The sequence below is a fragment of the Benincasa hispida genome, chromosome 12, assembly GCF_027475165.1.
Source record: "Benincasa hispida cultivar pf3 chromosome 12, pf3_genome.v1.1, whole genome shotgun sequence".
Taxonomy (NCBI): domain Eukaryota; kingdom Viridiplantae; phylum Streptophyta; class Magnoliopsida; order Cucurbitales; family Cucurbitaceae; genus Benincasa; species Benincasa hispida.
The window spans coordinates 30,226,974-30,252,179 of NC_143489.1; the positions used below are offsets into that span (position 1 = coordinate 30,226,974).

General features: G+C 33.1%; 1 protein-coding gene across 2 annotated transcripts; it reads right to left on the minus strand.

Annotated features, from left to right (window-relative positions):
* Positions 1-21,151: 21,151 nt before the first annotated feature.
* On the minus strand, positions 21,152-24,854 carry LOC120092785 (plasmodesmata-located protein 6-like). Of its 2 annotated transcripts, none has more exons than XM_039050990.2 (3): positions 23,831-24,854; positions 22,122-22,244; positions 21,152-21,473 (listed from the first exon to the last, which is right to left on the minus strand). In XM_039050990.2, exons 1-3 carry the CDS (start codon positions 24,609-24,611, stop codon positions 21,433-21,435), a joined length of 945 nt encoding a protein of 314 aa, XP_038906918.1. In that variant the 5' UTR covers positions 24,612-24,854; the 3' UTR covers positions 21,152-21,432. The 2 variants fall into 2 exon arrangements, with proteins under 2 accessions (XP_038906918.1, XP_038906917.1); XM_039050989.2 differs by having other exon boundaries at positions 22,122-22,247; positions 23,831-24,772.
* Between the last annotated feature and the right edge of the window lie 352 nt (positions 24,855-25,206).

Sequence of the window (25,206 nt, forward strand, 5' to 3'; positions counted from 1 at the left end):
ACATTAGAAATAATTGTGAGGGTAGATGGGTTGATGAATAATATATTAAACATGGTATGTCATTTACTATGGTTATGTGTATTGAAATATTAAGATTATATGTCATTTACTGTGAGTAGTGTTTTTTTTTTTTTTTTTTTTTTTACAGATTGACATGGAATATTCGACAAGTAGTAGCAAGGATGATAGAAATATGATCCCACAAAAACACAGTAGAATAAATATTCCACGTGGCCCAACTACAATGTCTGAATTGGCACAAATAAGAACATCTGGGCAACGGTTGACCATTTATTATAATGAACATGGACAACCGATTGGATTTGGAGCAAAGAAGATGCAAAGTTATATAAGAGTTTGTATTCGACAACAAATACCTATAACGTAAAATTCTTGGAAAAAAGTTTCAAACCGTTTAAAAGACAAACTTTTTTATTGTGTAGTTGTATGTTTTCAAAAATTTTAATTCATGTGCATAATAGTTTATTAGTTTATTGTTTAACTGTTTTTTTCATTGTGCAGATGTCGTTCGATGTGGACACTAAGTCCAAACATTGTATACTCTGTTGAGGTTGATGCCCTAAAGTCTCACGTCCTGTAGTTTGTAAACAGTTTGTACGAATGCTTGTGCTGTATAATATATGGTATTTACTTTACAAACTTCACATCTTGTATTTTTGCTTAGTTGCTTGTTTTATTTGCTTTACCACAAACCAATAAACATAAACTCCCTAGTTATCTGTATGTGACTCAAGCATGTATGTGGTGACATACAAGTGGATCATGTCTTGAGTGATAACCAAAATGGTTTGTAGTATATGGATATAGGAGGGAAACCTTATCCTGGTAACGCTATGGATGTGACCCGCTTTGTGGAATGGTCACAAGTGTTATGACTTGTCACAGATGGTCTGATCCTGATCATTCGTGTTGGGAACATGCGAGCGGGGGCGTCCTATACAAAGAGTTTGTATAAGATCTGACAACGAAGTGTTAACGTCTCGTTATATAACACCGTTCATGATAGAGACTTCACTTCACTAGGATAACCATAGGTAACATGACCTCAATCCTGAGTAATTTGGGAACTCCTGCCATTGAGAGCGGCTCTTTGATTTATATAGGTGCGAGTGGCCATTTCGCCGATTCAAATTTACCATTTTGGGGATTCGTTTGATTTGAGAGTTGGGAACTCAGCTACACAAGATGGAATTCATTCCTTCCCCAAGGCAGGGGTAAGTAGATAGATAGCTCCCTTAAGGGCTAATTCCGGGACTTGAACGATGTGTCACCACACACCTTCTCTTGACCCGAGAGGTGTTCACACATAGTTGGATTATGTTGTATTGTTCATTAGAGGAATCAGTGGTACTTAAGGAGTGAGATGTAACTACAGGGGCAAAACGGTAATGGCCCAGCTATACTTACGAGCATCTGTGAAGGGTCATCGTACTCATGATTGGGTATATCCGATGGACATAGAAATATATCTGTGGTAAGTAAAGTTCAGTTGTTGGTCTTTAGTGGAATGCCTGATAGTTAATGGATGGTGGATTTCGTGGCTAAAGAGTTTAGTCAGCTATTCACGGACCGTTGGAGCTTCGAGCCACAGGTCCATTCGGTCCCCTCGGTAGCTTGAATAAAGTCGAGAACCAGTATTTGGGTTAATTTGAAATGTTCAAATTGATAAGAGGAAGTTTGATTATATATGATATAATTGGACTAGTTAATTATATATGATATAATTGGCTAAATGTATGAGATACATTATTGTGGAGCAAATTAGATATAAATATGATTTATATCAAGTAAAGGAGAAAATACTATAGTAGATATGTGATATCAAACTATAGGGTAAAAATATAATATGATTATATTTATTAATTAATTAATTGGTTAATTATATGATAATTAAGCCAAAAAAATCACGTTTGGACGTAGGTTAGTGGGAATGAGTCGGTTATTGTAACCGATGAAATAAAAATGAAATTGTTTCATTTTTTAAACACCCCATTCGTCAATCCTCCAAAAAGAAAGAAGAGCGTGCGTTGGTAGAAAAGAAAACGATTGCTTAAAGAATCAAGAGCCTATACGATAGTTGCCTTGTGCCTAAACGATCATCCACCTCACGCCTAAACGATCACACGCTATTTTCTACACGATTGGATAGCTTCTCTAAACGATCGTATAGTGTGCCGATTTTGCTAAATGATCGTATACCTTTTTCTAAACGATCATATAGTAAAACCTACACGATCGTGTAGTGTCTCCTAAACGATAAGCAGCGTGCTATATGATAGCGCCTTTTTCCCTCCTACTTGCTTATCACCTACATGATTTGGTTTTCCTCCTTCCTCTACCAAATTCACCAAAGACCACGCTTTGGAATCTCACTCCGAGAATACCCGGGGCTCTTTTCTGGTGGTGTCGTCCCTATGGCGTTCGTGTTTGCGGTTGTTCATGCTACTCTAGTCGACACTTCTACTGGCCATTGGTAGATCGCGTGGAAGTTTTTCGCTACTTTGAGTGCTAAACTCTGAAGAACGTCTTCAACTGGTATGACACTCTTTCCCTTGTTATTTTTTTGTTCTTAGCATATCGTTAATTAAGGTTTGTTTGCATAACTGTATGTATTGAATGTATAATATGTATTTCGGTCACTGTGAGATCAGAGTGATCCGAACGTGCTCATGTAACTCTTCGGAAAGAGATCCTTCAATTGGTATCAAAGTCAAGTTCTGATATTGCGATTTCATATGTTGCAACAAAATGACATATACATTCATGATGGGTACATTTCTACGCTATTTAATTGATAAATCTACTGTGGATGTGTGGGATTAATGGATGTTTTCGGGATGATTAGCCTTAGTTTGATTTAGATCCTTTTACATTTGCGATTGTTTGTAAAGGCCCCTACATTTTTGGGCATTAATAATCGTTATCAAGTCTGTATTCAAAGTTTGTTTGAAGTTTTGACTCGTTCGTTAAAGTTCTGGGTAAGCGTTGTGGTTCTTCGAAGAAAGAGACGATCTAGGGTTGATCGCATCGTTCAAAAGATATGGTACGCGATCGCTGTTGATCGCATCATAAAGTCAATGGAGTACGTGATCGCTGTTGAACGCTTCGGTTAAATGATGGGGTATGTGATCAAGAGTTGGTCTCATCGGATTGACGATCGGGTACACGATCGCAGAGTATCGCGTTGTGTAGACGATGAGATGCTCGCGGATCGTTTAACGCATGCACGCTAGACGATCGTTTAGGTCAGCAAGCTTCATCACTTAGTAACTGACTAAACGATCACTTAGTAAGGCAAGGTAAATCGTTTACCTGGTTGCACGCATCGTGTAGACGATGAGATGCTTGTGTATCGTTTAAAGCGCGCGCGCTAGACGATCGTTTAGGTCAGCAAGCTTCATCGTTTAGTAACTGACTAAACGATCGCTTAGTATCGCACGGTAAATTGTTTACCTGTCGTCGCGCTACACAATCGCATAGACGATCAGGCTTCACAGCCTCATCATCGTCTATGCGATTGTTTAATTATGCTCATATCGTCTAGTGTGTGTTGAACGATCGTCCTACTGGAGTTTACTACACGATGGAGACCTCCTGGCGGTTCAAGACCCGGCTCACTTGTGAACCGGTTTGCTCGATGAAAAATGTAATAGATAGGATTTTTTCATTCCGATTTTTTGTAAAAGATCATCTCGGTCCATTAATCCTTTATTTATTACATGTGATGTATGTTTTTATATGTCATATGGTATGCACATATAGTAAATCCCACCTTAGGTTATGCAATGGTCATGCATCGTCTCTTTATTGTAATTGTTATAGTTTAGAGAAGCATGATTTAATTATGTAAGAGCATGCTCATGCATCATATAATATAAGAGTTATATTTATGCATGCATAAAAAGCATTGACATACATCATATTTGTATTATAATTGTTAGAGTATAAGGGTGAATGATAGCATGTTGCTTAGTTATTATGCGTTATATAAAAGTTATATATAGTAATGATTGGACATTGCATGAAGTATGACGTATAGGTTACTTTATAAATGTTATAAACGCCTCGTTGTGCGCAATGGTTTTAGTTGTTTCTTTTTAAAAGTTAAAGAGAAATAAGATATGCATGCTTACTTAGGTTTAATTCATGGTTTTAAAGTGTTTAAAACTTGGATCACATAGACTTAAGATCACAATTCTAATACGATTAGCAACCCTAAGGCTTTAATCTTTTAATCAGTTTAACAGGATTAAATTGGCTAGTAAAAGGTTCAAGTGTAGCAAATATATCTATAAGGGACCTTTTGTCTAAGGCGGGTTTTTCTAGGCCGGGGTATTTAAGTTGACAGAAACGTAACACCCCTACCTGGGAACTTATCCGAAAAGGTATATTAGATAGATTTGATGCATGCATGCAAGTTAAGAATAGTCCATTAAAGTGTTTAAATGTGACTACTTGAACTTGTTCATATTTCATAAACAAACGTTGTTCATGAGCAGAGTTTAAAATGACGACTTAAACTAAAATCAGTAGTCAGATTATCTAGGTTAATGAACCCCTAGGTAAAACATTCAGTGGGAGATACTTGGGGCATAAGATGCTTCACTTAAACCTTTCATGTATCTCCTAAATAGTCTATATCGTGAGATCTACCCTCGGCCTCGCGGCACCTTTGGCGTGTCCTCTCAACGGATGGTGTTTGGGTAGGTCAATATCAAGGTGAATGGAGAGAGTGTTCATAGTAAGTGGGAGGGGGAAGTGCGATAGCATATCCCTCGATCTCCCTCATTAGGTTAGTTACTACGCAACGCCTCTAGGCACCCTGGGAGTGTCCCCCTAAAGGATGGCAGTTTTGCGCGTTTCTTTATTTGATCTCCTGTAAGAGGATAAGGTAACTTAGTCTCTTGTCCTAATCTACTTCTTCCCTACGTGGGCTCATTAGGGGAAGACTCTAGCACCGAAAGCGAGAGGTTACACTTACACGAAATAGTTAAAGGTTAACGATTCTGAACCGAAAAATGGAGGCTATTAAGTTTAGTTCCAAGAGTTGGTTCTGCCTAATGGTTGAGAATGTCTTATCCCAGTGAAGGGGCAACTAATCACCCTACTGGTGGCATTTGTTCTGCCTCACTGGGTATCATTGCAAAATAGAAGTTTATAACTTGGGGTACTTGAAACTGTTTTGCAAAACTGATTAATTAAAAGTGGTTTCGCAAATTTCTGATAAAGTTTTGACCGTATTTTCAGCAACATTTTCAAAATGGCAACAGTCACATTGGCATTGCTAAGCGTCGAGAAACTTACTGGGTATAATTTCGCAACATGGAAACACATGATTACAACGATCCTGATCATCAAGGATCTCATGCTCGCTCTCACGGAGGCTTGTCCTCCTATTCTAGCTTCTAATGTCGCTTGAAATGTTTGGGAGGCGTACGAGCGATGAACAAAGGAAAATGAGAAGGCCCAAGCCTACATCTTAACAAGTTTTTCTGAATTCTTGGCCAAGAAACATGAGCCTATGGTCTCAGCGCGTGAGATCATGGAGTCCCTATGGGGGATGTTTGGACAACCGTCTGAACAGCTTATACATGAGGCTCTTAAATACATATTCAACTCCAAAATGGAAGAAGACACCTCTGTTTGCGAACATGTGCTTAACATGATGGTCCACCTTAATGTGGCGGAGTTGAATGGGTCTACCATTGATGAGGGCAACCAGGTTAGCATAATCCTGCATTTTTTCCGGAGAGTTTCCTGCACTTTATTAGTAATGTGATTCTTAACAAAGTGAAATATAACCTTACAAATCTCTTCAACGAGTTGCAGACATACCAATCTTTACTGAAAAGTAAGGAGAGGTAGGAGGGTGAGGCAAATGTTACTTCATCCTCCAGGACATTCCATAGAGGTTCGACCTCAGGAATGAAGTCTGCACCTTCTACTTCTAACTCTGCAAAGGGGAAGAAGAAGAAGGGTGGTAAGGGAAAAGGGAAGGTACCTGCTAACCCACCGCCTGTCGCCCCAAGTAGGCGTCCACAAGTTACTAAGGGAAAGTGTTTCCACTGCAACCAAGATGGACACTGGAAGAGGAACTGTCCTCGGTATCTAAAAGAGAAGAAAGCAGCCATGACTAAGGCCAAGGCTGATAAAGGTAAATGTGATTTACTTGTGCTTAAAACTTGTTTAGTGGAGAATGATCATTCTGCATGGATAATTGGTTCAAGCGCCACTAACCATGTTTGTTCTTCTTTTCAGGCGATTAGATTTTGGCGACAGTTGGAGGCTAGTGAGATGACGATGCAAGTAGGCACCGGGAACGTTGTCTCAGCTGTGGCAGTGGGAGGACTCCAGTTAGCTTTACAGAATAATTTTCTTGTTTTAAATGATGTATATATTATTCCCGAACTAAAGAGGAACCTCATTTCTGTAAAATGTTTATTGCAATGTAAATATACTATCTTGTTTAATGTGGGTAAAGTGTTTATTCATAAAGATGGTGTTTTTATTTGCACAGAAAATCTGGAATCTAATTTATTTGTGCTAAGGCTGTTAGCCATTAATTCCCTCCATAATATTGAATTTTTCAGAACTGTTGTAACTCAATCAAAACGTCGACGAATTTCTCCAAAAGAAAATGCCCAACTTTGGCATTTTCATTTAGGGCACATTAATCTAAATAGGATTGAGAGATTAGTGAAGAATGGACTGCAAAGTGAGTTAGAAGAAAATTCTTGACCAGTGTGCGAATCTTGTCTTGAGGGTAAGATGACTAAACGATCATTTACTGGAAAAGGTTATAGAGCCAAGGAGCCTCTTGAGTTAGTACATTTTGACATGTGTGGTTCAATAAATATGCGAGCCCGAGGTGGCTATGAGTATTTTATCAGTTTCACTGATGATTACTCCAGGTACGGGTATGTTTATCTTATGCAACGGTAGTCTGAATCCTTTGAAAAGTTCAAAGAGTTCAAGGCTGAAGTTAAAAATGCATTGGATAGACGGATTAAAACACTTCGATCGGATTGAGGTGGAAAGTTTTTGGACTCGACATTCCAGGACTATTTGATAGAACATGGAATCGTTTCCCAACTCTCAGCGTCGGGTACACCTTAGCAGAATGGTGTAGTGGAGAGGAGAAATAGGACCTTGTTAGATATGGTTCGCTCGATGATGAGTTATCTTCCTTACCGGACTCGTTTTGGGGTTTCGCAGTGGAGACTGCGATATATATACTCAATTGTGTTCCTTCCAAGAGTGTTGCAAGAACACTTCTGGAGTTGTGGAACGGGCGTAAAGCTAGTTTACGTCACTTCCGCATTTAGGGTTGCCCTGCAGATGTGCTCGAGGCTAATCCTAAGAAGTTGGAACCATGGTCGAGGTTATGCCTCTTTGTAGGCTACCCCAAAGGTACACGGGGGGGTTATTTTTATGATCGATGGAAAATAGGGTGTTTGTTTCAACAAGGCTACTTTCCTAGAGGAGAATCATATAAGGGAGCACAGTCCACGAAGCAAAGTCGTGTTGCGTGAGCTCTCCAATGAAACTACTGAAACTTCAACAAGAGTTGTTGAAAAGCCTGCTACATCAGCAAGGGTTGTTTATGGGAATTCATCCAGTGGGTCGGTTCCACCTTAAGAGTTGAGGGAACCTCGACGTAGTGGGAGGGTTGCGAACCCACCCGTTCATTATCTGGGTTTCACGGAAATCCTTGCTATGGTAGCAGATGGTGACGTTGAGGATCCGTTGTCTTATAAAAAGATGATGGAGGATGTTGATGGGGATGAATGGGTCAAGGCCATGATCTCGAGATGGAGTCGGTACATTTATGGACTGAAACAGACGTCTCGATCTTGGAACATGCGGTTTGATACTGCGATAAAGTCGTATGGTTTTGACCACAACATTGATGAACCTTGTGTCTACAAGAAGATCATCAACGCTTCAGTAGTCTTCTTAGTGTTATACGTAGACTATATCCTACTCATTAGGAATGATGTAGATCTACTGACTGCAGTTAAGAACTGGCTAGCGACCCAATTCCAAATGAAAGAATTGGGAGAGGCTTAGTTTGTTCTAGGTATACAGATCTTTTGGGATCGTAAGAACAAAGTGCTAGCACTATCTCAAGCATCGTATATTGACAAGATATTGCTCAAGTATTTGATGTAGGACTTCAGGAGGGACCTACTGTCGTTCAGGCATGGAGTCACTTCGTCTAAGGACATATGTCCTGCGACGCCTCAAGAGTTTGAGAAGATGAGATGGATCAGTCTAACTCAGGCTATTTTAATGTCGTTGACCCATTATGCCCGCGGCTGGACTAGGGCAAATAGGAGATTTTCTTGTACTGGGCTTTTATGTCCTAGTTTATTGTTTTGTACTAGGTTTTTGTACACCACATTTTGCTTTAGGATAAGGGGGAGATTGTTGGGGTTGATGCCCTAAAGTCTCATGTCCTGTAGTTTGTAAACAGTTTTTACGAACGTTTGTGTTGTATAATATATGATATTTACTTCACATCTTGTATTTTTGCTCAGTTGCTTGTTTTATTTGCTTTACCACAAACCAATAAACATAAAATCCCTAGTTATCTGCATATGACTCTAGCACATATAAGAGGATCATGTCTTGAGGGATAACCAAAATGGTCTTAGAAGGGAAACCTTATCCTGGTAACACTACGGATGCGGCCCGCTTTGTGGAATGGTCACAAGTGTTGTGACTTGTTACAAATGGTCTGATCCTGATCATTTGTGTTGGGGACATGCGAGAGGGGGCGTCCTACACAAAGAATTTGTATAAGACCTTACCACGAAATGTTAACGTCTCGTTATATAACACTGTTCATGACAGAGACTTCACTTCACTAGAATGACCATAGGTAACATGACCTCAATCTTGATTGAGTTAGGAACTCCTGCCATTGAGGGTGGTTCTTTGATTTGTATGGGTGCGAGTGGCCAGGTCGCTGATTCAAACCTACCATTTTGGGGATTCGTCTGATTTGGGAGCTGGGAACTCAGCTACACAAGATGGAATTAACTCCTTCCCTGAGGCGGGGGTAAGTAGATAGATAACTCCCTTAAGGCCTGATTCTGGGGCTTGAACGATGTGGTGCCACACACCTTCTCTTGGCCCGAGAGATGTTCACACATATTTTGACTATGTTGTATTGTTCATTAGAGGAATCAGTGGTACTTAAGGAGTGAGATGTAACTATAGGGGCAAAACGGTAATTTAGCCCAGCTGTACTTACTAGCATCTGTGAAGGGTCATCGTACTCATGATTGGTTATATCCGATGGACATAGAAAGATATTTGTGGTAAGAAGAGTTCAGCTGTTGGTCTTTAGTGGAATGCCTGACAGTTAACGGATGGTGGATCTTGTGGCTAAAGAGTTTAGTCAGCTATTCACAGACCGTTGGAGCTTCGAGCAAGAGGTCCATTAGGTCTCCTAAGTAGCTTAGATAAAGTCAAGAACCAGTGTTTGGGTTAATTTGAAATGTTCAAATTGATAAGAGGAAGTTCGATTATATATGATATAATTGGACTGGTTAATTATATATGATATAATTGGCTAAATGTATGAGATACATTATTTTGGAGGAAATTAGATACAAATATGATTTATATCAAGTAAAAGAGAAAATACTATAGTAGATATGTGATATCAAACTATAGGGTAAAAATATAATATGATTATATTTATTAATTATTTAATTGGTTAATTATATGATATTTAAGCCAAAATATCATGTTTGGATGTGGGTTAGTGGGAATGAGTCGGTTATTGTAATCGATGAAATAAAAATGAAATTGTTTCATTTTTTAAACGCCCTATTCGTCAATCGTCCAAAAAGAAAGAAGAGCGCGCATTGGTAGAAAAGAAAAAGATTGCTTAAAGAATCGATAGCCTATACGATAGTTGCCTCGCGCCTAAAGGATCATCCACCTCACGCCTAAATGATCGCACGCTATTTCCCACACGATCGGATAGCTTCTCTAAACGATCGTATAGTGTGCCGATTTTGCTAAACGATCGTATACCTTTTTCTAAACGATCGTTTAGTAAAACCTACACGATCGTGTAGTGTCTCCTAAACGATAAGCAGCGTGTTATGCGATAGCGCCTTTTTCCCTCCCACTTGCTTATCGCCTACACGATCTGAATTTCCTCCTTCCTCTACCAAATTCACCAAAGACCACGCTTTTGGTTCTCACTCTGAGAATACCGGGGCTCTTTTCTGGTGGTGTCTTCCCCAAGGCATTTGTGTTCGCGATTGTTCGTGCTGCTGCAGTCGACGCTTCCGCTGGGCGTTGGTAGATCGCGTGGAGGTTTTCAGCTGCTTTGAGTGCTGAAGTCTGAAGAACGCCTTCAACTGGTATGGCACTCTTTCCCTGTTATTTTTTTGTTCTTAGTATGTCGTTAATTAAGGTTTGTTTGCATAACTGTATGTATTGAATGTATAATATGTATTTCGGTCACTGTGAGATCGGAGCGATCCGAACGTGCTCATGGAACTCTTCAGAAAGAGATGCTCATGTCTGCATCTAGGAAGTTTCAGACTTTCAAGATAATATTGACTCAAAAGTTCATACTTCCATTTAAGGATGAACCCTCGGTCTTACAATTTCCTCCCCAACAATATTCTCATATAGAGCAAGATTAGTGGACATCGTTCGTCAATGAACGATTGAGTGAAGAATGGGATGTAAGTCATTCACAATAAATTAAATATCAACATTATCATTGTTTTGATAGGTAACTTCAACTAGATTTGTTGTACAGGAAATCAATCGTCTTCAAAAAGAAAGATGTGCGAAATGTGTATATAATCATCACATTTCTCGAAAGGGTTATGCGGATCTTGCCCAAGAATTAGTGATTTTTTCGACTTAAATTAAATTTTTTATTCTAATATGTTTATGCTAATTAAATATGTATATTCATGTAGAACCTATCGAATGATCCTTCTTATCGGACGACTTTATGGAAAGAAGCAAGAAAAGGAAAAAATAATGAATACTTTGATGAAGCTACTCGAGAATGTGCCAATCGGATTGTAAGTTTATATTGTGCAAAGTTTAAGATGGCATATATATAATGTTTGTAACTTGTGATGATATAGATATTGTGTGAAAATTGTAATATGTTTTACAAGATAAATTGGCTAAAGTCTATGAAGGTGAAGATGTTCTGATCAAAGCATGGAGTACAGAGGAACATTGGGGACGTGGTGATTTTGTTTCCCATTCCCAATATTTCAAATTAGTAAAACTAAAGTCCTCAATGAGCCAAGAAATTGAAGGAGGCTCTAGTGAAAAAAAGTTCGACATGGTAAAGTATCAAGAGAAAGAACTTACAGCAGACAATCTCATCAGTCCAAATTATCTGTTGGAAGTGTTGCACTAAGTGCATCTGAAGAAGAAGATACTGAGAAGATGCCTAAAGAAGATTTGGAGGTAATTTATTTGTTGTGACTTTTAACTTTTGATCGTATTGTACGTGCTTAACCATGCATGACATAAGTTCTTTCAAATTTGTTATGGGACACCATGCCACTTGGCTATAGGAACTGTAGATAATATTGTTGCAGTAGCCACAATATTTGATGATGATGTGTCATGCTTAACTGTTAAAGTTCTGATTGACATTGTCATTGGAAAAGATTTGCCTATACTAATTCCTGTGAAGGGTAAAATAGAGTTCTTAAATCAAGCAATGGGCAACTTCATAAAATGGCCTCGTGAACTTGTAGTTATGGTTGACGAGAAAAAAGTATGTCTCTTTTTCAGTATATGAGTTTGGTTATTTATTATTTCTCCTACTTTGAATTTTTGTAACTTTGGTTATGGTAGGACCATTCAACAATTAAGAGCTTCAGCCAGTCCTACAAATATACTGACGCCAATGGTACCATGAAACTATTGAACGGACATGCCATGCATAACATGAACGATGTAGACATGATCCATATCACTTTGGACGAGCATATATTTAGAAGAGACAAATTTATTTATTTAGGTCGCAATGATTTGATAATATTGCAATATGGTTGAAATAGGCTACATGTGTATTTCGACATACATTGCGTAAGTATTACTCATCTAGATTCACTCATGTATACTTTGTTTCATGTTTAATTAATAGCTTTTACTTTGTTTAGGTATCTTTGGGATGAATGTGGTCATGATATTACGAAGAAGTTTTTTATAATTGATCAAGCAAGAATATCATCACATGTGAAGTCACAAGATATTCGATCCATAAATTTAGCCAATCAACTAGAATTGGCTAATTTAGCCCAATTAGTCTTTATTCCATATAACACAAAGTAAGTAAATACAAGTTATTAAGTTATTTTTAATTTGCATTATACACATACTAATATTTCAAAATTATTGCTTATTATAGTTATCATTGGATATTGATAGTAATCAATCTATAAGAAAATTGTGCTTTTTATGTTTTGGACTCTCTTCGAAGTAAGGTTCAGAGGATTTTCATGGAGTTATAAATATGTAAGTGTAATTGAACTTTATTAGCTCTTAATTGAAGTATTTATGTTTAACTAATGTTTTCAAACTATTTAGTGGATTGAAAACATGGCAAGCCAAGCACAATCTCCAACACCATCGGTCTTCACCAAAATGAAAACCTGTAAAGGTAAATTTGCATTCATTTTTTAACAATTTATGTTCATTCGAACATAAGAATAATTGTTTTTAGCTTCTTTATATGCAGTGCCCCCGTCAATTAGATTATGTAGATGCGGGAACTATGTGCAAAAGTATATACACGAAATAATGCATAATCCTACTACTCCCATTACTAGCCTCGTACATAAATTATTTATTTTTTATATACTAGCTTTAATTTAATAAATGGACGTAAACTTATGTTGAATTTATCTTCTTCTTTTTTTTCCTCTTTGTAGTTTAATAAAAAAAAATGCATATACCCAAGGAGAGATTGACGTAATTCGAACCCAATGGACAAGTTTTGTTGGCCGATTTGTGTAAGGATGTAATTCTTGTTTTTTTGTCTCAATAGAATGTAAATGTTAGCTTAGAATGAATACAAATTTATCTAACCATGATCTGTTTATTGGAAGATTTATGTATAATATTTTTGTGTTCATGGGGTATTTGGTGTTAAGTATTCATGGCATTAGTACTAATTGATATTTGTGAATGAGAGAAATGATGGCTTGGTGCAAGTATTCTATGAAAGTTTGTTATTGTTATGCAAATGTTGTTGATCAGTGTGTTTATTTCATATTTTGATGAGTATATGTAATGGATTGGAAATATTGATTCTTGTTTGTGGATAAATTCATAGGTGAAAGACAAATATTGATGGCTTGCCATGCAAATTTTTTTATACTTTTTAATAAAAAACAAGGATGGACATTTCCTGACCCAACACGAGACATATAATGTCGTTTTTAACTTCTTGACCAAAAAATGGGGCAACGGAATTTTAAAAAAAACAGACAATAATTGATAAAAACGGACAGATCCTGGGCTTCAATGTCGGTTTAGAGGATTTCAATTGATTCTTGGTCTTCAGTTGCAACCGACATTAAAGGGCTAACCGACAATGAAGCCCTTTAATGTCGGTTGGAAATTTCATTAAAGACCTTTAATGTTGGTTGCACCGACATTGAAGACTGTGTTATTAAAGCCCTTTAATGTCGGTTTTAAACCGACATTAAAGGGCTTTAATAACACTATCTTTATTGTCGGTTTAAAACCAATATTAAAACCCGAAATTCTTCTAGTGCACCTTCATCTTTATTTATAGGTACTACTTAGGAGTGGTGAATATTTCAAATATGGATTTATTTCAAGTAATATAGATTTTACTTCTTTTTCTTGTTTGTACTCTATCTTAGGATTGATTTATCCTTTTTGCTATAATTGTGCTTAGTTTTGGCAGATTTTTTTTTTTATTTGAATAGTTGGATCAAAGGCAAGGTAATGAATTCCAACCTCTTGTTTGTACAACTTGACATTTTTAGTTGTGCTACTAATTTGAAGAGTTGAAATTTGAAGCATATTGATAGTTGTTCCTTGGTTTTGAAGGATCAAGAGAACTATTGTTTCAATTTTGAACTATTGCTTTAATTTTGGTTATACTTTGGCAGTTCTGATGAACTTGTTGCTATAATTTGAAGCATATGTTCTTTGCATCTTGATTAATTTTACTATCTAACTTTTTCTCCCTTAACCTATTTCATTGTGATGTCATTCTAATTTATCGCTTATTTTTATTGCTGTTGGGGCTTGATTAAATTATAGCTTCTTCAACTCTATGTGCTTCTTGTTGCTTCTGACGCCATGCCAAATAACAATGAATGTTGAAGGATGTCAAACTTTGATTTCTTCATGAGGTCTTGCAGCTGCAAGTACTTGAAATCTCGAATTGGCTTTGATTCATCCACTATTGTTTATATTGCTTTAGATACAACCTATGTTGATGAATTTTTCTGGTTATTGTGATACAACTATATAATAGTTAGGATTAATTCTCTTCCTTGGCAATTTGGTAAAAATCTTCTATATCTCTCATCTCTATAAAAACAATTTTATATGTAAATCTGACAAAAATACCATCCTTTTTTGCATATAGAATGTCATCTGATTGCTTTAAGTTTGCACTTCTAGTTTCACTTTCACCCCAAAAGCAGTTATTTGATAAAAGGTGGTTCTATTTTTCACATACATGCATGTTTGGGATGAACACTTCAAATTTTCAATTATCTAAACTTTTTATTAAGTTTAGTTGCAAGGTACTATTTAGCCTTTGCTTTTGTTTACAATGTCCTATTTTGCATTTTCATTCAAAATTAATTTTATTGTTTAATTATGCTTTCCATTAAGTAAAGTATGTGTAATTTTTTTAATTTAAGTTCCACTTCATTCTTATACTAAGCAACTCATCAAAACAGATATATTTGGTTCATGTATTTCTAAGTTAAGAGGTTTTATTATCTATAATCTACCTAACTTTTCTTAGATTTTGCCATTGTGTTTGAATTTTCAAAATAACTCTTGCAGGAAATTTGTACACTTTTAACTAATTATGTTTTGGATTGAAATGTAGGTTTAGAAGGATTCCAATATAATATAAAAACTGGAATATAGTTTGTGGGTATTTTCATCTCCGGAGAAGAATCTCAAATTAATGTAATGAACTAGTAGCTGACAAATCAAAACTTGAATAGGCTAATATGTCAAGTAAGAAACTCACTTAACTTTAAGTAGTTTATAATCATGATACTTTCCTTAGTAAATTTTGTAACATATTTATTGAAAATTACTTGTTGAATTTATTTTATTGTTGGATAATTGTAAATAAACATGGTATAGTAAGTCAATTAAATAGTTTTATATGATAGTTTAAAGAATGCACATTAACTTATTTGGGACACTAAAGTTCTAGAAGTTTATGATATTAGTTACTATTAATAATAAATAGCAATAAGAAATTGTTATGGAAACCTACCATAGCATTTAAAAAAACTATAAAAACATATATAAAATAAGCATTGCAACAAGTTTATCGTTATGAAAAATGCTATTAAATAACAATCATAACGTTAAAATTATGCAATATAAGGTTTTTTTATAGCATTTTTATCGCGTTAAAAAAATGATATGGAATATTGGGAACTTTTAATAACATGGGTTACCACAACATGTCTAAAACGCTATAAAAAGTCTTTTGTGGCGCTTTTTACCACTATGAAATATGTTATAAAATATCTTTTATAGCATTTTTTTACTGCTACAAAAAACACTATAAAATGCTTTTATAACGTTTTTTTTTATTAACGCTATGAAAATTTTTCATAACATTAAATTTACGCTATCTTAAATTGACTTTTTATAGCCTTTTTTATAGCGTTAAAAAAAACTATAGAAAGTCGAGGATTTTCAATAACATGAGCTACGACAGCAATTCGAAAATGCTATATGCTATTGAAAGTCTACGATAGTATTTTCTTAATGCTATCGTATGTGATATTTGTTGTGAATGAATGAAATATCATGCAACGGAAGACTACAGAATCAATAAGCACTTGAACTATATTTAATTTGAGTTTTAAGCATGATGTTTATATGATAATCAAAAGAGGATTTGAAACACATATTATCTTTGAAGATATCCTTCAAAAATTCGGCTGAGATCCACCAAGATAGAGCTTGAAATATCAAGAGGACTACCACCGAGATCTTTTCTACTATGCTCAAGCAGGAACGTGTGGTGGAAACACTAAATCAAGTTGAACTGATGAAGAACAAGTGAGGGGTATGTAGGGTTTTTAGGTTATCACTTCAACAAGTATAACTCATAATGCTTAATTGATCTTCATGCATGGAGCTTCTATATATAGGTAGAATTCATGCAAACATACAGGATTGCATGAAGAACAGCTCCAGCTTGAAGTTCATCATCAACTAGAAATGGATTTTAGTGACTATCCATCATAACGTGGTTAGTGGATTTTTCCCAAAAATTGGAAAAATCTACTAACCTAAAATGATTTCAAAAATAATTTTTATTTATATTTTTAAATTAGTTTTATAAAATTAATTCAAAAATAATTAATTGAATAAACCTAATTTTAATTGATTTTTAATTAAACTTTTTAATTAAAATAATATTAATTTAATATCTAAATATTAAATTAATAAAATATCAATATCACCAATAAATCAATTTTATATTTTAACCATAATTTAAATATTGATTGATTTTCCAATTTCGTCTAATTTCAATTAAATTAAACATTTATAATTGTATCATATACAATCAATCGAAAACCCCTAAAAATGATTTTGAACATTTTAAATTCATAACCCTAATTTCATACGTCAATATTCAATTTATTATTCTAATTTAATGAGCTAGTAGAGGGACCTAATGGACTTACAGATCATGAGCTTCAACGATCTGTAATTAATTCGTTAAAACACTTTAATCGAATTAATTACTATTTGTTAACTATCAATACATACCACTATAGCTCGATAGTTGCACTCTCCTCACTGTAGATATATTTATATCCATATAAATCATATTTAGTAAGTCGATCCTTCACAGGTCGTTCGTAATTACAGTTGGGTCAAAAATTACCATTTTACCCCTGTAAATACATCTTGTTCCTTAAGTTCTCATTGACCCTCTAATGAATAATTTTTTATACATATTACTATTTATGAATCATGTTCTTCTCTATCATGAGAAGGTGGGCCCCGATTGTTCAAGTCTTGGAATCAGCACTTAAGAGAACAACCTATCTGCTAACCTTAAAATTGATAGGAGTGAATTTCATCTTGTAGGGTTATGTCCCCAGTTATCCATCTGGTCTTATCCTCAAAATGGAAGGCTTATTGAGCAGTGTTGTTGGACTACTCTCACTCATGCAGATCAAAGGATAATCCCGAATAAACAAGAGTTCATAGCTAGCTTAGGATTAAGATCGAGTTATCCTAGGTTACATAAGTATGAAATAGTCAGTTTTTAACAGTAAACGATCGTTATAAAGAAAATGTGACTATTTTGTGGTCTAGTCTATATGCAAATTCATTGCATAAGATGCCCCCACTCACATATCTCTACATGAATTATCTGTGAATCAAGTCATCTTTATTACCTATACAAAATGGGTCGCATTCGATAGTGTTACCAGGATGAGATACCCAATTTCATATATATACTTATAGATCATTTAGGCTATATACTATTAACTTGATCCTGTGTATGTCACCACATAAAGTTAAAGTATTCATACTATAGTCATGGATATGTTTATTGGATTTTCATAATAGAATGCAAAATCAACAACTTTATTGAATAAAATACTCAATAATATTTAGTATTTTATTGATAAATAGAATGTTTAACACAAAATTTACGAATTGCGAGTTCTAGGACATTCTCAACATGTTGTAGTGATAATAAAGGTATTTTTGAATTCTTTTTGAAAGTTTAAAGTGCTTTTGAAACTATTGAAAGTTCATGAATATTTTTTACACAAAGTACAAAATATAAGGACATTTTTAATGATTTAGTTTTTTTTTTTTTTTTTTTGAAGTGTTTCATCTTATATGATTCAAACAAGAAAATTTTGAAAACAAACATGGTTCTATATGTTTTTATGGTCTCCAGATTTTGGATTTGAAATTTTTAAATATAAAATTATATATAGAGAGAGTGGGTATTCCATGTTATAAATTTAATTATTTTTTTATTAAATTAAAATTTGTATAATATAATATATTAGAACTTATATGATATTGTAAAATAATAAGTATAAACACAAATGAAGTTCATAAATTAAAATAGTTATAGTTTGTATTCCACTTGATATTAAGTGGGTAATTAAATAAAACTAGTTTTAAAGGTTTATAAAGATATTATCAAATACATTTTGAGTAATGAGATCTGATTTTTGAATAAATTACTAAACATATATATAATAACATAAATACAACTTTACTTTCGTTGAATTTTTTTTTTTTTTTCAAACTGCTTACCAACAAACAAACTTGAAATATTAGTTGAGTTTATTATAAAAAGTGAGTTTATAATATGATTCTAAATCATTGAGAATTTGGGGCACACTAATAAAATCATGGGAAATAAAATAGTTGATATATCAACATCTCCTAAGTTTGAGAATCCATTTCAAAGATTGGGACAGGAAGGATAGCCAAAAAGTGAGTTTTTCTAAGGTTTAAAAAGCAAAACCTAAAGATATAATATGAATAATGGATGAGAGAGGTGAGATGAGATTATAATTTGTATGGTTCTCACATAATTACTTCCCTACCACCTTTTTTTTTTTTCATTGTCATGATAGTGATGAGAGAGATAATGACAGTTTTTTTTATGCCTTATTTTAATGACTAACTCCATAAGTTCCAAAGGAGGTAATCTACCTACTTTATCCTTATACGTTCAAAAGTCGTAATATTACCATTGACTTTTCATAAACATTTCAAGATTGTTTTAAGACGTAGAATAGTGTTGCAGTGATCTGAAATGAAAATGTCGGTTTACCACACTGTTCTAGTTCGATCATCACCACACTATTTTAGGTCTTAATTTTCATTCAAAAATTCTATCGAGATAGCAAGTTGGACTACATATCTTTAATTGCATCCATAACTCCATATTAAAAATGGGCAAAATACATTTATTGTTAAAAGATCTTGATAAGAATTGAGGTTTATAGCTATTAAATTGTGGGCAAAATTGGTAAATGAATAGAATAGGTATCTTTTTCAATAACCCTTTTGAAGGGCAATTACCCAAACCCACTTTTTGGTTATGGATTGAGTAAAAGACATCTTGGTCAATTCATAGGTTGGCAGATGTGATAGAGCAATTATTCAACTTTGATTCACCTTTTTTTTAATGAAAATTGGACAACTAGGTCCTTTTATTCATTTGAGTCATATTAATTTAATAAATATTGTATTTTGAATAACTTGTGAAAAGATTTTTTTTTTCCAATAAATAACATCTAGGTTTTTATGAACTTTGTAAAGAATAGTAATTTAAAATGTGTTTAGTAAAGCTTATGAAATGATTTTTTAGATTAGGATAAATTATAAAAAAATATCCTTGAACTTGTTTAAAAAATGCTCTTATACTTTCAAAAGTTGTAATATTATCCTTGAACTTTTATAAACATTTCAAAAATACCCTCGAGTAGAAATTCATTAGAATTTAGATGGAAATTGAAATGTGAAATGGTGTAGTAAATGACATAGAATGAAATTTTGAATCATCACATCGTTTTAGGTCATCCTCACAAGTTCTAATTCCCGATTTTTATTCGAAATTCTAAAGAATTCATTCTCCAAAGGTAGTTTTGAAACATTTATGAAAGTTGAGCGGTAATATTGCAACTTTTAAAAGTATAGGAGTATTTTTTAAACAAAAAGGAAAGTTCAAGGTTATTTGTTATAATTTAGTCTTTAGATTTTAATTTTTTTAAAAGTTAAAACTCATTTTTGGATAATATATATTTTTCAAATGTGTATACAACAATGGTTGTTGAAGTAATAAACTATTTAATTAAGTTTTTTTTATTTATTAAGATTAAAAAAAACATTTTCGATCATTCAGAACCATTCAATTGACTATACTAACACATACTAATTTTTCTATACTATTTTACTGGAAAATGATCTTTTTAAAAGATATCTCTCTCGAATTATTTCAAACACACTAGAATTTTTTGGATTGAAATTTTTTATCTATATAATTTATGTTTAGATTAAGAAGAGATACGTTATATGAATTATTGAAATTTGTGCATTTTTCGTACAATATAGAAATGGATGAAGATTTAAATCACAAACTTCTTAATCATTTACACGTAATTTATGATGTTGAACTAAGTAGTCTTGACTTAAAAGTTTGTGTATTATGCGTGTTTGGTTTGTAGGTTAAAAGATTTACGTAAAGGTTGAAATATGTAATAAAAAAAAGCATCATTTAATATGAATGTATGCTACAAGATTATTAAAGTTTGTAGTATGAAATAAGCAAAACTCACATACAAAACATATATAGACTCAATTTTTTAACATCAAACTTAAATTTCATTGGTCAAAGTTGTCTCGATTAAGTTCAGAAACTTTTAAGTTTTTGCGGCTAACGATTTGTCCAATTTTAAAAATTAATCGATTTATTAGACATATAAATTTAAAATTTGTATCTAAAAAACTTTAAATTTTCAATTTTGTAACTAGTAGATCCAGAGTTAAAAATTCAAAAGTCTAGGAACTAAAACCTATTAGTAACCATCTCATTTTTTTTTTCTTTTTAATTTTTATTTTTTAGAATTAAGCATATTTTTTCTCAATTTCTTACAATGAAGAATTTTCAAAAATAGAAAGATAAGAAAAACTATTTACACAAAATAACACAATTTTAATATTCTTTGACAGAGATTGATAGAAGCTTTTTTTTTTTTTTTGCTATTTCTATAAATAGTTTGATATTTTTTGTATCTGTGTTTCCTTTATTATTATTATTATTATTCAAAACTTGGCTGAATTTTTTAAAACATCGTAAAAATTTAACCTCATAAAATGCGCATTTTTAAAAAAATTTGTAAGAAATATTGGTGAAGACCTAAGTTATACATATATACAACATCAATATTATAACATAAAAGCAAATATGGAAAGAGAGGCTGAAAAATCAAGTGGGAAAATGTTGTAGCTTTCTTTTTTCTTTCTTCTTCTTCTTATAATTCTCTGTTGAATCTTCTTGTCTTTGCTTCTGCTGAGGCCCCTTCCTTCTTCTTGCATACACTTTCTTTTAATTAAACTCTTTTATTTTTTCAGACCAACAAAAATCAAAGTATAGAGAGAAAATTATACCCAGAAAGCTGTGAAATTACAGATTTGGCCACAACCTGCATAATCAAATATGGGAATTTAATCCTAAGAAAATATATAATAACACAATGCCTTAAAAAGTTTTAAATTCTCTCTTAATCTTTTTATTTGATTAAAAAAGAATCATCTATTGAAATACCTAACACATAAAATAAGGCTTCACCATTTTGTTTTTGTACTATGTTTTGTTTTCTTGTAATTTTTTGGGTAAATACTTTTTTTTTTTCTTTAAAATTGTATTTTTTATTTTCAAAAATTATATATCAAATAGTTATTAAATAGAATTGAAAAGATTAGGTAACTTCAACACTCTTTTTTAGACAAATTTTAAATGAAGTATGTATTGTTACGTAATTATATATCGCCATTATATATGTATGATTTGATTATACTATTTCAATTTTCCTCTCCTAAGTAAGTGGTCTCAATTTTGTCTCTAATATTTTGAAATATTTAATTTTTTTTTTAAAAAAAACATCAAGATAGATAAATGATAGTTTGTATAATTTAGCCCATAAAACCTTATTCATATTTTAAAATTTTAAAAAAAAAAAAAAATACATAAACAAGAATCAAATAAAAACTAAATTTAAAAACTCAAGAATAGAATAGTAAAATTTGAAATATAAGACTACATAGAAATTAAACTCGAAACCAAGAAGTACCTTTTCCCTTTTCACATTTTTTGTTGAGGTAAGTGATGAATAAGATGAGCAAGGCAACCGCTGCAATGAGTCCAATAATTATTGCTAATGTCTTGTTCGTCTCATTGTCATTGTCCTTTGAGTCTGCTGCCAATATATTACTCCAACTAATCACTTTTTTTTTTAATGGAAAATCATTTTTTAAATTCTCTCTCATCTATTGGAACCTAGTAATTCATTTGTGTTTTAAAAAATAATTATTTTCAAATAAAAAAAATGAATACCTTATTTATAAATATAGTAAAATGTCATTATTATAGACTGCGATAGACCATGATAGACATCTATTGTGATATATCTGTTAGTGTCAGAGATAGATCGTGGATATTTTATTATATTTTGAAAATAATTTCAGCAGTTTTACTATTTCAAACAATTACTTTTTAAAAAAATTGGTAAATTATGTGAATACAATTAAATAAAATAAGTTGTCCAACTTTAAATGCATGTTTACTAAAATTTGTTCTAAAAAACAAGGATCTACTATTAGGATAATCTCCTTTAGTTTAATTTGAGTTATCGTTTCAATTCTACTCAACTATAATTTTATATTCATATTTAATTATTAATTATTTTTTTAGGTATATAGAAAAAAAAGCAAAAAAGTTGTTGAAGTAAAAGATGGGTTGAAAGACAAATATATAAAGAATAATATTTGGCATATTAAAGGTGCAAAGTCACTTGATTTAAGGACACATTATCTTATTTTATTGCCATTTTCTTCCAAAGAATAAGAAAAGTCTTTGGGAGTGTAATTTGAATATTCTTTCTTCATTTTTTTTCCTAATTTTGAACATTTTTGTTTGTTTTATAATAATGTCACTAATGTGAAAAGGTACAAAATATTTTAGAAAAATGACTTTACATTACAAGTAAACTACCCACTAGAATTCATTTTTTTTTTTTTTAGAAGTACCCACTACGATATTAAAATTCCACAAATAAGTTGAAACTAGAAAATATTTTAATATCTTTTTAATATTAATTTAAAAAATTTTAATCTAGCTGAATTTTAAGAAAATTAGAAAAAAAAAAGGGGGTTTTGGAGAACTAGTTTCGAAATACAGCTACCCCATTTACAAGGGTCATCGTTTTATTTTATTATAAATTTTTATTCGTAGTTATTCATATTCTCCTTCCAAACAATCTTAAAAAAATTACACATGAAGCCCTTCACCAAATTGACCTATCAAAAGAGTCCTAAAGTAAAAATAAAAACAATTTTAAAAGAAAAATGAAATATTGAATTATTTAAAAAGATATTAAAATTTTTCACTTAAACAATTTTAAAAGAAAAAAGATATTAAAAAGAAAGCCCATTTGATTTTTTATTAAAAAAAAAAAAATTCACTTACAAATTTCATTTTTAGTCAATTTGATTTAACTTTTTAATTATTTAATTTTGAAAATAAATCATTTTTTAAAAAAATATTTTTTTAGAAAATAATTTTTTATCTGTGAATCCAAACATGATTTTAGTCTAATTCAAGATAAAAAAAAATTCAAAAATTTATTTTCATTTTTAATATTAAACAAATACTTCAAAAGGCCAAGTTTTCAAAATTATAAAACTAAAACCAAAATCATTTTCAATTGCAAATATATGAGTTCAAATTTTAAAACCATATTAAGCAAGAAAGGTAAAAAAAAAAAAAAAAAAATTGACTTACTATTTCCATTTCCATTAGCATTTGCATTTCCAAATCCTAACCCATTTCCATTATCTTGCGCGTGGGCTGCACCTCTAGTAAAGCGCGCGTAGCATTTAGCCAAAAACAAATCCCCCCAAGCGGAAGGCCCACAAGCGGATTTGAGCTGTCCGATGGCGTCAGAGATGCAATCCTGACACTCGCTCACACTCAAATCCCCAACGCACTGAGCCACAGTCCGTACATCTCCGGACCCACCTGTTTTGTAGGTCCCACCGCTGCTAACCAAATACGCCAGCGCAGCATCAAGCCCAGTCAACGTGTCCACGTCAGACCCAATCGACGGCCCACATTTCTTCACCACAACCGTCTTATCCTCTACTCCAAAGAAGCTTTTGTTGTCGTACTTGACGAAACACCCCTCCAACTGCAACGCGCCGCCGCACGCGTCGCTGCAGATGGTCCCGAGACGGCTCACCGCTCCGGCAATGCACTGAGAGCAGTCACCGGAGTTGAGGTCTCCCCGGCATTGGTAGAGGCCGTAGATGGTGTCTTGTGGGGCGGAGCCGATGACAGTGAAGTTGCCGTAGGCGGCGGAAGTGGCGGCGGCGACGAGGCGGCTAAGGAGTAAGTTGAGATTGGAATCGTAGGGTGAATTGGGAATGTATTTTTGGACCGTGCAGCCGCCGAAGACGAAGGTGTCTAAGGAAGCGGAGGATGAAGGAGGTGTCAGAATTGCGGTGGCTCCGTACAGAAATATCAGAAAGAAAGAGAAAGGAAGTCGTTTTTCACTTCCCGACATGTCGAAAGAGAGAGGGATTTTGCAGAGAGAATTTAGGTGGAGAAGACGATTATCGGAAAAGGAGATTGGTAATTTACTTTCTTTAAGCCCCGTTAGAGCTTAACTTTACAAATATATAAAATAAATTGATGTTATTATTATATTATATTATATTATATTATAAAGTTTACGTAAAAAGGAAGAAGCAAAATTATATACAAGAAAAAAAAAAATCAATGTTGACTGCCCTCGTATGTTTGTATTGATTTTTATCTGTCACCTTTCAATTTCGTCAAATTGTATGTTAAATCTAGATAAGGTTCGTATTATAGGATTAATATCACATAGAATATATATATATATATATATATATATATAACATGATACACATGAGATAAACTGAACCCAAAAATCTCAATGTAATCCCCTTAAAATGATTTTACTCACTATAATGCTTGAGTAATTATTTCTCATGATAGATCTTCAAGATCCAACGAACTATAATTTGTAAAAATAAACTAAGCTTGAACAAATTGACAAAAATGGTGAAATGTTTTATGGGAGAAAAATGATCGTAAAAAAGGTTTTAAAGTGAAATATGAAAAAAAAAAATACA